General features: G+C 49.4%; 1 protein-coding gene across 1 annotated transcript in view; it reads left to right on the top strand.

Moving 5' to 3' along the window:
* GRIK4 (glutamate receptor, ionotropic, kainate 4) overlaps window positions 1-14,032 on the top strand; it is a 311,636-nt gene that overhangs the window by 261,561 nt on the left and 36,043 nt on the right. Inside the window, exon 16 of the mRNA XM_015413813.1 lies at window positions 10,008-10,117. Within this exon, the coding sequence (XP_015269299.1) occupies window positions 10,008-10,117 (110 nt within the window). The remainder of the gene's footprint in view (window positions 1-10,007; window positions 10,118-14,032) is intronic.

Raw genomic sequence — 14,032 nt, 5'->3', positions numbered from 1 at the left:
GTGTAGCAGTGCCATCAGTGGAAAGAGGCGTGACGGGGGGGGGGGGGAGAAAGCCATGCTCCGGCACGATCACACCCAGGGAGTCCACATGCAGCCCGTGGCAAACCATTTGCCAGTAGGTCGTCCCAGGTAGTTTTTTTATGCGCATCTTTGGCGGGATGCCACGAGTTCACCACGGGTGTGCTACGCCTCCCAGATGTTCTGGTGTGACTGCGTCCAGAAAATCCGCAGGACTATCGTGCCTTCAGCGCAGCAAATGCTCCATGTGAATGGGGCCCCAGATGAGAGTCCGCGCACTTAACCACTATACCAAACTGGCTCCCCACTGGATTATAGTGCCTTTTCAGAATTTTTGCATTGCTTGTGCCTTTTGCCCTTAATAAACCACCCCCTGCCATCCCCCACCAGTGACACTCGAGCAAGCCCACCTGAAGGCATTAGTGTTTCCCCGAGGGTAACTGAGTTCGGAGAATTCACGCTGAATTAAGTTTGAACGGAACCCTGCCTGTCTACCTGCTCTGTGTGGCATCTGTTACGTGGGCAATGTGAATGCACTCTCGACTCCCCATCAGTTGAACAGCAACACATGCAGAAAGCGGCTGGCACAGTTAGAGCATCTCCTCTGCCATCCCCCTCTCCGCCCTTGCGAGATCCACGGCTGGTGAGGATGTAGCCTTCCTCACCAACACAAACAGAGCTCTGCAGCCTCTCTCTCTCTCTCTCTCTCTCTCTCTCTCTCTCTCTCTCTCTCTCTCTCAGCGGCGGCCCCCTCTTACCAGCCGAGAACAAACAAGTAATTAAAACCTACTTAAAATTCGTTTCCTCCGCTACATGTGGAATTAAGGATCAACAAGTGAGCTCACGAGGAAGGTTCCGGCCTCCCTCCCCCCGCTTCGCAAGATCCAATCTTTGTAAACATTCCTCTCCCTTTGCGCACAGACGTGTCTATCCCCGCAAACTGTTCCAGGCTGCTCAAGTTGGGTTGGTGCCAGTCCCAGCCTGGGCAACCTCACAAAAGTATTTCCCCCCGCACACGCGCACACGCCCAGTTTTGTCACACACTGCTGTGTGCTCATGGAATGACACACACACACACACACCCAGTAATGCTCTGGTGACAATCTGGGGGATATAGTGTTCATTGACTGCCGGGAAATATTGTCGTTTTTGAATCCTGCCTGTCCTCCAGAGGGCTTGTGAGCAGTCTGTCGTTATCCCATTTTAGCTTCACAACAACGCTGCGAGGTAGGTTATGAAGAGAGGGTGACTTCCTCAACCTTGTCTAGAAGAGACTTGAACCCACATCTCCCCAGCCCAGTATTCTGCTCAGTGCTTCACAGTGGCTGACCGCCATAATTTTTCCCCCTGAATCCAGTGACGATGTCTGTGTCATGAGGACGGAGAGACGTATTCTACACACTAAGTAGTGTTCTGTCTTCCTTTTCAGTCGGGGCCGCGTTTTGGATTGGCCAAGTGCTAAAAGATGTTCCTGCATGAAGGGACTGAAGGTCTTGTAATCTGATCTTACTCTGAGCACACTAGAGATGGAATTAGGATACTGTATACCTTCCCTGGGGCCACGGTGGCTTAGTGGTTAAGACGCTGAGCTGCAGACCAGAAGGTCTGTAGCTTGGCGGTTTGGGACCCGAGTGTGCCGCGTGATGGAGTGAGCTCCCGTCTCTGGTCCCAGCTCCTGCCAACCGAGCAGTTCGAAAGCGAGAAATTGCAAGTCGCTAAATAGGTACCAAGGAGCTGCGGTGGCTCAAGTGGTTAAGACGCTGAACTGCAGGCTGTGGAAGGTCGGTAGTTCAGCAGTTCGAGACCCGGGTGCCGCGTGACGGAATGAGCGCCCGTCTCTGGCCCCAGCTCCTGCCAACCTAGCAGTTCGAAAGCAAGAAATAGCAAGTAGATAAATAGGGACCACTTCAGTGGGAAGGTAACAGCGTTCCGTGCGCCTTGGTGTTTAGTCATGCCGGCCACATGACCACGGAAACGTCTTCGGACATCGCTGGCTCTCTGGGTTTGAAACGGAGATGAGCATCGCAGCCCTAGAGTCGGACTCGACTGGCTTTCAAGCAAGGGAACCTTTACCTTTACCTTTTAAAATAGGTACCGCCTTGGTGGGAAGGTAACAGCGTTCTGTGCGCCTCGGCATTTAGTCATGCCAGCCACATGACCATGGAAACGTCTTTGGACAGTGCTGGCTCTTTGGCTTAGAAACGGAGATGAGCACTGCCCCCTAGAGTCAGATTCGACTGGCTTTCGAGCAAGGGAAACCTTTACCTTTATACCTTCCTTTGCCCTGACCTGAATGGCCCAGGCTAGCCTCCTCTTGTCAGATCTTAGAAGCTAAGCGGGGTCGGCCCTGGTCAGCATTTGGATGGGTGACCAGCAGGAAAGACCAGGGTCGCGATGCAGGGGCAGGCAACGGCAGACCCCTCTGTTCGCCTCTTGCCTCGAAAACCCCATGGGTTCGCCATAAATCGGCTGCGACTTGACGAACCTTCCCACCTTCCCTTCCCTTCTTTTCCCATCACAGCCCAAAACACCGGCTCTGCTATCTCTTTAGACCCCCGGTTGGTTTTGGAAGGATCTCGTTGCTCAACTTCAGGCCTAGGAGCGATGGTGACAATGAGCTAATCAAAGCAGTAAATATTTAGATAGCAGCGGAAGGCACAATAACCCATCAGAGGCGTCTTCCTGGAAGGATCTGGTTTCCGCAGCAGGTGAAAGTGACGCCAAAGACCTGCCTGCCCCATCTCTTTGCCTCGTCCCTTCGTATTCCCGCATGGAAACGTGCAGCTGACACGGTCTTGGTCTGCAGTGCCAATCAGACATTTCCCGAACAAATAACTACAAATAAATCCCCTGCCCGGCCACTGTCTCCTCGTCTCCATCCTGTCCCAATTTGAGTGGCATTTTATTTTCAATAGAACCGTGTCTCCCTGTCATTTCTCTTCTCGCCCCACGCCCACCCAACCCTGGCCTCCTTGCCCACCCATTTGCCGCTCCACACACGTCTTTCTTATCACGAGTAACCAAATATGGCAGGTTCAAATGGGTCTGTCATTTTTCTCAATTTCACTTGTTGTGATTTAATCAAGTCTGGATTTCTGACGCGGGGATCTCTAATGGGGTATCTGACTTGCAAACTCTGCGGAGCGAAGGACAGGCATGCATCTGATGCTCCTGGACTCCCCTCTGTTCAAAAGGAATGGCCTGTTTTGGAGCAAAGCAACCAGATTTGGACTCTGGACTGGTGTGCTTTCAAAGGGGGGAGCGACAGGAGAGAAGACGGTGTCACAGAACTTAAATGCCCTGTCTCTTAACCATAATTTACATACAGTATGCATAAATCACATACGGTATGATTCCCCACTTGCACCTGCTGGATGACCTTGGGCAAGCTGTAGTTCTGACAAGAGCTGTCCTTGAAAAAGAGCAGTTTCTGTCAGAGCTCTCTCAGCCCCACCTACCTCACAGGGTGTCTGTTGTGGGGAGGGGGAGGGAAAGGAGGCTGTAAGATGCTTTGAGACTCTCTTGGGTAGTGAAGGGCGGGGTATAAATCCAATCTCCTCCTCCTCCTCCTCTTCGTCTTCCTCTTCGTCTTCCTCTTCCTCTTCTTCTTCCTCTTCCTGGTAGTCCACTCACCAAGAGTATTAGTCATGTTCACATGAACATTTACTTCCATTCTGGAAGCCCTTTGACCTGGAAGAAGAGCTAAAGTAAGAAAGAAAAAAGGGGAATAGGAGACCTTACTTCTCTTTCAATGAGGAATTTATACCCCTAATGTTTGTTGAAATGAATGTTAATAATAATAATAATAATAAATAATAATAATAATAATAATAATGCTTTCGATTTATTGATCTCTCTTTCCCACATACCTGTGGGCTCAGAGCGATTTACAGTTACTCTTGAGACAGTTGGACTAACAATATTTGGTGGGGATAGGGAAGACAAACATACAGCATTAATTACACACACATTGCAGCTAGCCGGGCTTCATCTGCAGGTTGGGTCAGTCGTGTTCCTACGGCATCTTATCGGCTGGCTGATGACGTCTGGCTTCTTGATGTTGTGCAGCCACGCCACCGCCTGGCCGACTCGCTCCACTGCAGGGAAGCTCTTTCGTCTTTCCGGTCGCCATGCCTCAGAGGTTGCCTCGGCAGCTAATACCTTCCTGAAGGGAGGGGTGTGCCCACCCCCTTACGGGAGGTCCCCAATTTATCTACTCGCCGAAGCTTTCGAATCACTGGGTAGACGATGAGCTAGGACAAGGCTTGGTTGCTCACACCAGCACGGGGCTAGAACTGCCAAAGCATGGCAGTTCAGATGTTATTGTTAAGCAGGGGAAAATCCCCTGCGCCACCGCTCCCTAGAGTAGTACCTGACCCAATGTGTCTTAGGTTTCAGGAGGTAGCTATAGAAAAGATCAAGAGTCCGGTAGCACCTTAAAGGTTAACAAAATTTGTGGCAGGGGATGAGTAGCCATGTTGTTCTGCAAGAGGAGGAGGAGGAGGAGATTGGATTTATACCCCGCCCTTCACTACCCAAAGGAGTCTCAGAGGAGCTTACAGTTTTCTTTTGGTTCTCCTCCCCACAACGGACACCCTGTGAGGTAGGTGGGGCTGAGAGAGCTCTCTCTCGAGAACTGTCCTTGAGAGAACAGCTCTGAGAGAACTTGTGACTGACCCAAGGTCACACCAGCAGCTGCATGTGGAGGAGTGGGGAATCAAACCCGGTTCTCCCAGATTAGATTCCACGCTCCGAACCACCGCACCAAACTGGCCACAAACGACACCAAACTGGAAGAGCTAGATTCCAAGTCACATAGCACTATGGTCCCAAACTTCCAGGTGGCACTTGGAGATCTCCCGCTAGGCCCAGGGCTCTTTTTGTAGCAGGAACTCCTTTGCATATTAGGCCTAATAGGCCACACACCCCTAATGTAGCCAATCCTCCAAGAGCTTACAGAGCTCTTCTTACAGGAGCTACTGTAAGCTCTTGGAGGATTGGCTACATAAGGGGTGTGTCACTTAATATGCAAATGAGTACCTGCTGCAAAAAGAGTCCTGCCCACTACTACAATTTAACTCCAAATCGATCGAGATCACTTCCCCAAGAGAAAATGGCTACTCTGGAGGGTGGACTCTATGGCCTCGTACCCTGCTGAGGTCCCTCCCCAACCCCCACCCTTCCCAGGATCCACACACACCCCAAATCTCCAGGTGTTCCCCTACCCTAGAGCTGGCGACCCTTCATAGCACCTGAGACACTTGTCTCTGACAAAGGGATCTTTGACTCTCGGAAGCTTGCACGACGGAAATCTTGTTAGTCTGTTGAGGGTGCTCCTGGACTCGAATCTAACCTTTCTTAGGGTGAGTCTGTCTAGCGGAAGGAGCGAGCCTCCATCACCCTCTGGAAATCAAACATGTGAGCTGCCCTTTGATGGAGAAGACCCTGATCCTGGGGGAGAAGTGAGGAATCTATTCCTGTTCGTAAAGGATAGAGAAGACTCACATCCCTGAACAGGAGTCATTTCGTAGAAAAAGAGGTGCAGGAGCTCATTAGCATAACTCATTTGCATGTGCCACACCCCCTGACATCACCGGAAGTGTGTCAGAAGGCAACACCCACCGCTCAGGCTCCACTGGACTGTTTTGGATTGCTAGCTATTGGGGAGGGGGGAACGTGCAGGTCTGTCCTCGCAGAGGAGGGAGAGCTTGTACCTGAACAAAACTTGGTCTTAAAGTTGCCACTGGACTGTTTTTTTTTGGGGGGGGGGCTCTGCAATTTACCTGGCTGCTTCTTGCTCTGACTGAGGGCTGCTGGGAGCAGGGGGCGGGGCTTGTTGCATGTGCCCACCCCCTGGGCTCTTTACTGCCGGAGCTCCGCTCCTGTGCGCTTCTGCAGGAAATGACCCCTGTCCCTGAATAACTCATGAATGTCCGTTGGCCTCTGTGCTAGTGAACGTGTCCTTCATTACAATCCCAGATGCTCATTATAAGCAATGCTCCCTCTAAGCTGTGGAGTCTCGTGAACAAAGATTCTACTTTGTGAGCTACTTTGTGAGAGCCAGTTTGTTGTAGTGGTTAAGTGCATGGACTCTAATCTGGGAGAACCGGGTTTGATTCCACACTCCTCCACTTGCACCTGGCTGGACGACCTTGGGCAAGGCATAGTTCTGGCACAGCTGTTCTTGAAAAAGAGCAGTTTCTGTCAGAGCTCTCTCAGCCCCACCTACCTCACAGGGTGTCTGTTGTGGGGAGGAGAAGGGAAAGGAGTTTGTAAGCCGCTCTGAGACTCTGAGTGAAGGGCGGGGTATAAATCCAATCTCTTCTTCTTCTACCACTGGCATTAAAGTTGTGAACGAGCGATTTGGCTACTGCATAGATTAGTTTGCTCTGGAGCCATCCTCCCTGAGCTAAAACGAACATGTGCGAGCCGGAGGCTAAAAGACTGTGACCTAGCTCGCACTAACTCACCTTAGAGGGAACACTGGTTATAAGAGCAAAGGTTGCTAGTCCAGGAGTGTTATCCTGAATCAGCTATCCTGGTTGTAACAGGCCAGCAATCTGGGAGTTTGTTTTTAAGTTCCTTTCCCAGCCCACTCTGTGCTCGCATGGAAGACTGGACTTGTGTCTTTGATCTCCTGCCTCCAATCACATTTCCGCATAACCAAAGCAGTGGCCATGGTGTTGTTCATACAGTCCCCTTATCCTCGAATGAAAGCTATGCAGTTCATTTCCCCGTGAATGGGGAAAAGGCAGTGTGCATCCCCAGAGAGGCAAAGGTAGTTTTGCATTATTTTCAAAGACCAAACAAATAACATAATGAGCATTTGGTGGTAAGAGGAGGGAAGAACTTGAAGCTTGGTAAAACGTTCCGCCTTTTTGCTTGGTTGGTTGGATTCTAACATGCCTTTTTTTTTTTTTTTTACTTCTGTTCAAATTGATTTGCATAACAGTTATTCATGGGAGTTAAGAGTGGGCTTATCCATTTAGACAGGGCTTCTCTTCGAGTTAGTGGGTGTGAAGGCGCTGATGACATTGCCCCAATTAATCTGCTTGACGAACTTGAAAGAACATCATAGTTCTTTGTGCTAGTGGAGACCATGAACTGTGGAGAGATCACGTCCACATGCTTTAGGGCGTAAGCCATCCTTTAGCTAACAGGGTTCGGGGAGGAAACATACTTGGAACATGCACACTTTTACTGGAAGCCACTGGCCTTTTCTGCTTTCAGTTAGAGGGTGATGGACTTCCTGGGCCATTGGTTCATCTTGTTTGTAAATCTTGCTTAACACCAGCATTGCCACTGGACAAGAGTGGGTAGGGTTGCCTGTTAGAAATATTTTATTTATTTATTTATTTATTCAGGTATTTCTACCCCGCCCTACCCCGCAAGCGGGCTCAGGGCGGCTTACAAAGGCATAAGCCCATACATAAAATTTATAAAATCCGATAAAATCACAAATCACGACCAGCATACTATTAATAATATTAAAGTGCTTTAGATTACAAGATGGTCTGCAGTTTGGCACCTGCAGGGAATTACCCCTGCCGACTTTAGTCATAATGAAATCATCCTGGCAGTATTAGTCCAAGCTAAACAGCTGGTCATTGCTGTCATATAGTTCACCTCGTCGCCGGGCTATCAAGGGCGCTCCAACTTGATGATCTTTCCATCGTTGGTGGTGGTGGAAGCGGCGTGTGTTGCAAGGTCTAAAATCCGGTCATTATAGGGTTAATGTGTGTTTACCTTGTGTGCTATTGTTTAGACTGACCTGGAAAGGAACCTGGCACAGAGCCAATGGGAAGAAAGCCCGGGAAAACTGAAGCCTATTTACTAACAATCATTGGTTAATGCATTCAGGTGATTTCCTTCTAGGGGTCAAGAAGAAGAAGAATCTCCATTGTTGTAGGCCGTGTGGTCAGAGTGTAAAGATGTAGCCTTAGGCATCTTTGTTGTTTTGTACATTTCCCGTGAACCCTTCCCTTAGAAATAAAGATTTTTACATAGAAGAAAATGCCTCCTCTCCAGTGAAGCAAAGATCCATTGCAATCTCTGAACATTTAACTATTTTGCCAATTTTCCCAACATTGCCAGCCTCCAGGTGGTGGCTCTATTACAACTGATCTCCAGGTGAAAGAGATCAAGTTGAACTCTATGGCATTCTGCCGCATTGACCTCCCTCCCCTCCCCCAAACCCCACCCTCCTCAGGCTCCACCCCCAAAACCTCCAGGTATTTCCCAACCCGGAGCTGGCAACCCTAAGACTGGAATATGTGTAAGATTCCAGAGCCCATAGAAAGTTTGCTGTCCTAACCATGGTTCCATGCTTTCCTAACCATGGTTCCATGCTTTCCTCTCCATCTAAAGAGCATGGTGGAACATAAGCCGGGGGGGGGGACAGGGATGTGTCTCTCTACCAGAGCGACAAGGGTGATCGGGGGCCTGGAGACCAAGCCCTGTGAGGAAAGGCTGAGGGACTTGGGAACCTTCAGTCTGGAGAAGAAGAGGTTGAGTGGGGACATGACCATTGTTCCCTCTAAGCTGTGGAGTCTTGTGAGCAAAAATTCTTCTTTGTGAGCTACTGTCATTGAAGTTGTGGGCGAGCCATTTGGTTACTGCACAGATTAGTTTGTTCCGGAGCCCTCCTTCCTGAGCGAAGACAAAAATGTGTGAGCCGGAGGCTAAAAAACTGTGAGCTGGCTCACACTAACTCAGCTTAGAGGGAACACTGGACAGGACTGCTCTCTTGAAATATTTGAAGGGCTGTCACTTAGAGGAGGGCAGGGAGCTGTTCCTGTGGGCAGCAGAGGAGAGGACTCGCCATCATGGGTTTAAATCAAGGGCGGGAAGGTACCGGCTGGATTTTAGGGAAAACGTCTTTACAGTCAGAGTCGTGCAACAGTGGAATCAGCTGCCTTGGGAGGTGGTGAGCTCACTGGCTGTCCTTAAGCAGTGGCTGGTCAAACCCTTGTCAGGGATGCTCGAGGCTGATCCTGCATTGAGTGGCGGGTTGGACTAGATGGCCTGCATGGCCCCTTCCAACTCTTGTGATTCTATGCTTCTATACCATGCCTCATCCCTTTCGGGCCCTTGTTTTGACCACCCTCCCTCCGGCTGTTCTCATCAGTTCCCGTGGAGGAAGCCCGTTCCTGGCTTGGAAAGCCCTTGTCCTCGTCAGCTGCCTTGAGAAGTAGCCAATTTGCCAGCAGGTGTTGACGCTCAGCTGCAGTAAAGGAGAATCTCTGGCGTTTAGGAAGGCAGGCTGGGATGCGGGACGCAGAGGGTGGGTGCGTCTGGAAGGGGCTTTAGGAAGGCGGATGCAAAATGGTGAACGGGCAGAGACCGAGTCACTGTCAGTGGCATCAGAGGCCGTTTAACAGACACACGAGATGGCAAGAGAGATGCTGTCTTGTTCTCTTCTCCCTTCTCTAGATACTAGACCTGCTCCCCCCCATAATTTCCCCCTCCTCATCATTCTGCCATCTAGATTATAACCAGGGGTCATTTCCTGCAGGAGCGCACAGGAGCGGAGCTCCGGCAATAAAAACCCAGGGGGCGGGCACATGCAACAAGCCCCACCCCCTGCTCCCAGCAGCCCTCAGTCAGAGCAAGAAGCAGCCAGGTAAGCTGCAGAGCTCCCCCCGGCCCCCCGGGTCCAAAACAGTCCAGTGGCACCTTTAAGACCAAGTTTTATTCAGGTACAAGCTCTCCCTCTGTGAGGGCGGAACTGGCCCTCCCCCCCCCCCATAAGCTAGCAATCCAAAACAGTCCAGTGGAGCCTGAGCGGTGGGTGTTGCCTTCTGACACACTTCCGGTGATGTCAGGGGGTGTGGCATATGCAAATAAGTTATGCTAATGAGTTCTGCTAATGAGCTCCTGCACCTCTTTTTCTACGAAATGACCCCTGATTATAACTGTGTCGAGTGAAGGTTTGGTTTTAAATATGAATGTGCGTGTTGAGCTTTTTCTCTCCCCCTTCTCCGTCTTAGGGACGCAAGCCGGGCTACTTCTCTTTCCTGGATCCCTTCTCTCCTGGCGTCTGGCTCTTCATGTTACTTGCCTACCTCGCGGTCAGCTGCGTCCTCTTCTTGGTGGCCAGGTAGGGAGAACGCCTCCTTTCGCTCTCCTTTTTCCCCATCCTCACAGTGCCACCTACTGACGTCTGCTAAGAATGCACGGGGAAATCTAACGCGGGGGTTCGCTGTCAATCGTGCAGGGATGAGAAAGATGTTGATCGGGATATTTCAGGATGGTTAGGATAGAAAGTTGCTCCGGAAGTTTACGACATCATTCCGTTATATAGCCGGGAAGAGAAGGGAGTGAAGTGTTACCATGTACAATGCCTATATCACGTGCCCGGCCTCCCATTGCAGGGGTAGTCGAAAGCGACATTATGCTGTACGTGTGGCTGATAACTGGTGGACCACCTTGCTTGCACCTGCCTAAGAATGCTAAACTAGCTTAACCTTGGTCTAATCCAGTGAGATACAAATAAGTGGGTTCTAGATTCCCCCTGCTACGTAAGATATCAGGAGTTTATTTGTGCATCCGCAGAACTGATTTTAGCCTGTTTTAAATTTGTACTTGTATTCTGTAAACTTGTATATTGTATGCACTTTGTGCCCAATGTGAGCCGCCCTGAGCCCGTTCGCGGGGAGGGCGGGGTATAAATGCAATTTAAAAAAATAGATTCTTTTGAATTATGGTGCTAGAGAAGACTCTTGAGAGTCCCTTGGACTGCAAGAAGATCAAATCAGTCAATCCTAAAAGAAATTAACCCTGACTGTTCCCTGGAAGGCCAGATAATGAAACTGAAGCTCAAATATTTTGGCCACCAAATGAGAAGGGAGCCCTCACTGGAGAAGACCCTGATGCTGGAAAAGAATGAAGGTCAAAGAAGACGAGGACGGCAAAGGATGAGATGGTTAGACAGTGTCATAGATGCAACGAACATGAAGTTGAGCAAACTTCAGAGGACGGCGGAAGACCAGAAGGCCTGGCGTGATCTGGTCCATGGGGTTGCGAAGACTGTGCGAAAGAACAAAAAGATCAAATCTAGCCTGAACGCTCCCTAGAAACTGAAATGACTAAACAGAGACTATCATACTTAGATAACATTATGAAAAGACAAGAGTCCCTGGAAAAGACAAACAGGCTAGGAAAAGTTGAAAATGGTTCCATGTGTTCTTTGAAAATTTGGGAGCTGCTTTATGAGACCAGACGAAGAAGTTGGAAGATGTGATGTATTGTGGATTAATTATGTGCGATCGCAGTACTTGTTCAGGCCTGTAGCTACAGTGGGGCATTTTGGGGCCCAGCCCCCCAACGTCCTGCCAAGGCCCCATGAGTTTCCCTCCATCCAAACCCTCCCCCACCCCGATGGCATACATCCGAGAGTTCTGAAAGAACTCAATTGTGAACTTGTGGATCTCCTGACAAAAATATGTAATCTCTCCTTAAAATCAGCCTCCATTCCTGAGGACTGGAAGGTAGCTAATGTCACTCCCATCTTTAAAAAGGGTTCCAGAGGAGATCCGGAAAATTACAGGCCAGTCAGTCTGACGTCGATACCGGGTAAATTGGTGGAAACCATTATTAAGGAAAGAATTAGTAGGCACATAGATGAACAAAACCTATTGAGGCAGACTCAGCATGGGTTCTGTAAGGGAAGATCTTGTCTCACTAATCTGTTAATGTTCTTTGAAGGGGTGAACAAACATGTGGACAAGGGGGATCCAATAGATATTGTTTACCTTGACTTCCAGAAAGCTTTTGATAAAGTTCCTCATCAAAGGCTCCTAAGTAAGCTCAAAAATAATGGATCAAAAACTGGCTAATTAATAGAAAACAGAGAGTGAGTATAAATGGGCAGTTCTCTCAGTGGAGGGGGGTAAGCAGTGGGGTACCGCAGGGATCAGTACTTGGTCCACTGCTTTTTAACTTGTTCATTAATGATTTGGAATTGGGAGTAAGCAGTGAAGTGGCTAAATTTGTGGATGATACGAAGTTGTTCCGGGTGGTGAAAACCAGTGAGGATTGTGAGGCACTCCAAAGGGATCTGTCAAAGATGGGCGAGTGGGCGTCAACATGGCAAATGGGGTTCAATGTGGCCAAGTGCAAGGTGATGCACATTGGAGCCAAAAATCCTAAATATAAATACACGTTGATGGGGTCTGAACTGGCAGAGACTGATCAAGAGAGAGATCTTGGAGTTGTAGTGGATAACTCACTGAAAATGTCGAGACAGTGTGTGACTGCAATAAAGAAGGCCAATGCTATGCTGGGGATTATTAGGAAGGGTATTGAAAACAGATCAGCCAATATCATAATGCCGCTATATAAATCAATGGTGCGACCTCATTTGGAATACTGTGTGCAGTTCTGGTCACCACACCTTAGAAAGGATATTATAGCTTTGGAAAAAGTGCAGAAAAGGGCAACTCGAATGATAAAAGGGTTGGAACACTTTCCCTATGAGGAAAGGTTAAGGTGCTTAGGGCTCTTTAGCTTGGAGAAACGACGACTGAGGGGTGACATGATCGAGGTTTATAAGATTATGCATGGGAAAGAGCAGGTAGAGAAAGAGGTACTTTTCTCCCTTTCTCACAATACAAGAACTCCCCAGTGTGATTGGGTGCCGACGGAGGGAGAACGGAGCCGCGGGGGAGCGTAAGATCGCGCTCCCGTGCTTCTTTTAGCTCCGCCTCTAAAATGCCTCCCTTCCAGTGCGGATTTTCCCGCCTTAGTATAATATTCTTCATAGCATTTGTTAAGAAGAAGAAGAAAAGATTGGATTTATACCCCGCCCTTCACTCGGAGTCCCATAGTGGCTTACAAACTCCTTTCCCTTCCCTTCCCTTCCCCACAACGGACACCCTGTGAGGTAGGCGGGGCTGAGAGAGCTCTTTCCAGAACTGCCCTTGAGAGAACAGCTCTGAAAGAACTTGTGACAGACCCAAGGTCACACCAGCAACTGCAAAGGAGTGGGGAATCAAACCCGGTTCTCCCAGATTAGAGCCCACACACTTAACCACTACACAAAACTGGCTTAAGGGTTCGGAAACTGTTTTTATAAATTTTTCGTTATTATTTCCATGGGCTTCTGGTCTCTTAGGAAAAGTTGAAGGCAGCGGGAAAAGAGGAAGACCAACATGGGATGGGTTGACTCAGCCATGGAAGCCATGAGGTCTCTCCCTTTGCAAGACCTGAGCGAAGCTGTTCAGGAGAGGACGTTTTGGAGGACATTAATTCTTAGGGTCACCAGAAGTCAAGAGTGACTTCGCAGTATTTAATACACACACACTTGCTATTAAGCAAGGAAGCATAACCAGGAATGCTTGGCAGGGATTAGTTATGCCTGAGGATACGGTCTCTCAAAAGACACAGGTGGGCCACGTAGATTCTGGTAGGCTTTGCAAGATCGGAGTCAGCCCAGCCTTGTCCAACTGTGGGGAGAAAACAGTCATGCGGCACCTGACCCTAAGGTGTCATTCTGCCGAAAATGCAAACAGTTTGTCGTTGCTGTAAAAGGCAACTGCCCGGACTGCCTGGTCTCACACACAGTGGAAACACTGACAGCAAAGCAGGCTACAAGAAACTGAGCTGTCAGATTAGTTAGGGCAATTTCTCACTAGAGCTGCCTCGCAGCACAGCCGCCGTTTGCCCCGACACAAACATGTCAATTTCACACCCGAAGCTCCGGGGCTGCATTTTGACTCGGGGCTTCGCCCGATTTCCTCCGCAGTTTCGTGATCCTGGTTTTTGAGGATCATGAAACTGCGAAGGAAATCAGGCAAAGCCCCAAGTCAAATGCAGCCCCGGAGCTTCGGGTGTGAAATTGACATGCTTGTGTTGGGGCAAACGGCGCTGTGCTGCGAGGCAGCTCTAGTGAGAAATCGCCCTTAGGATTTGGGTTGGACTGGCAATGACCAGAAGGAGCATTAAAAAGGGGGAAACGTGAGAGATTAACATCCATAAAACGCAAACAGACAGCACCTGGCTCTGTTTGGGCATC

The sequence above is a fragment of the Gekko japonicus genome, unplaced genomic scaffold (assembly GCF_001447785.1).
Source record: "Gekko japonicus isolate JY-2015 unplaced genomic scaffold, Gekko_japonicus_V1.1 scaffold890, whole genome shotgun sequence".
Taxonomy (NCBI): Eukaryota; Metazoa; Chordata; class Lepidosauria; order Squamata; family Gekkonidae; genus Gekko; species Gekko japonicus.
This window is presented reverse-complemented; position numbering and strand designations above follow the sequence as displayed.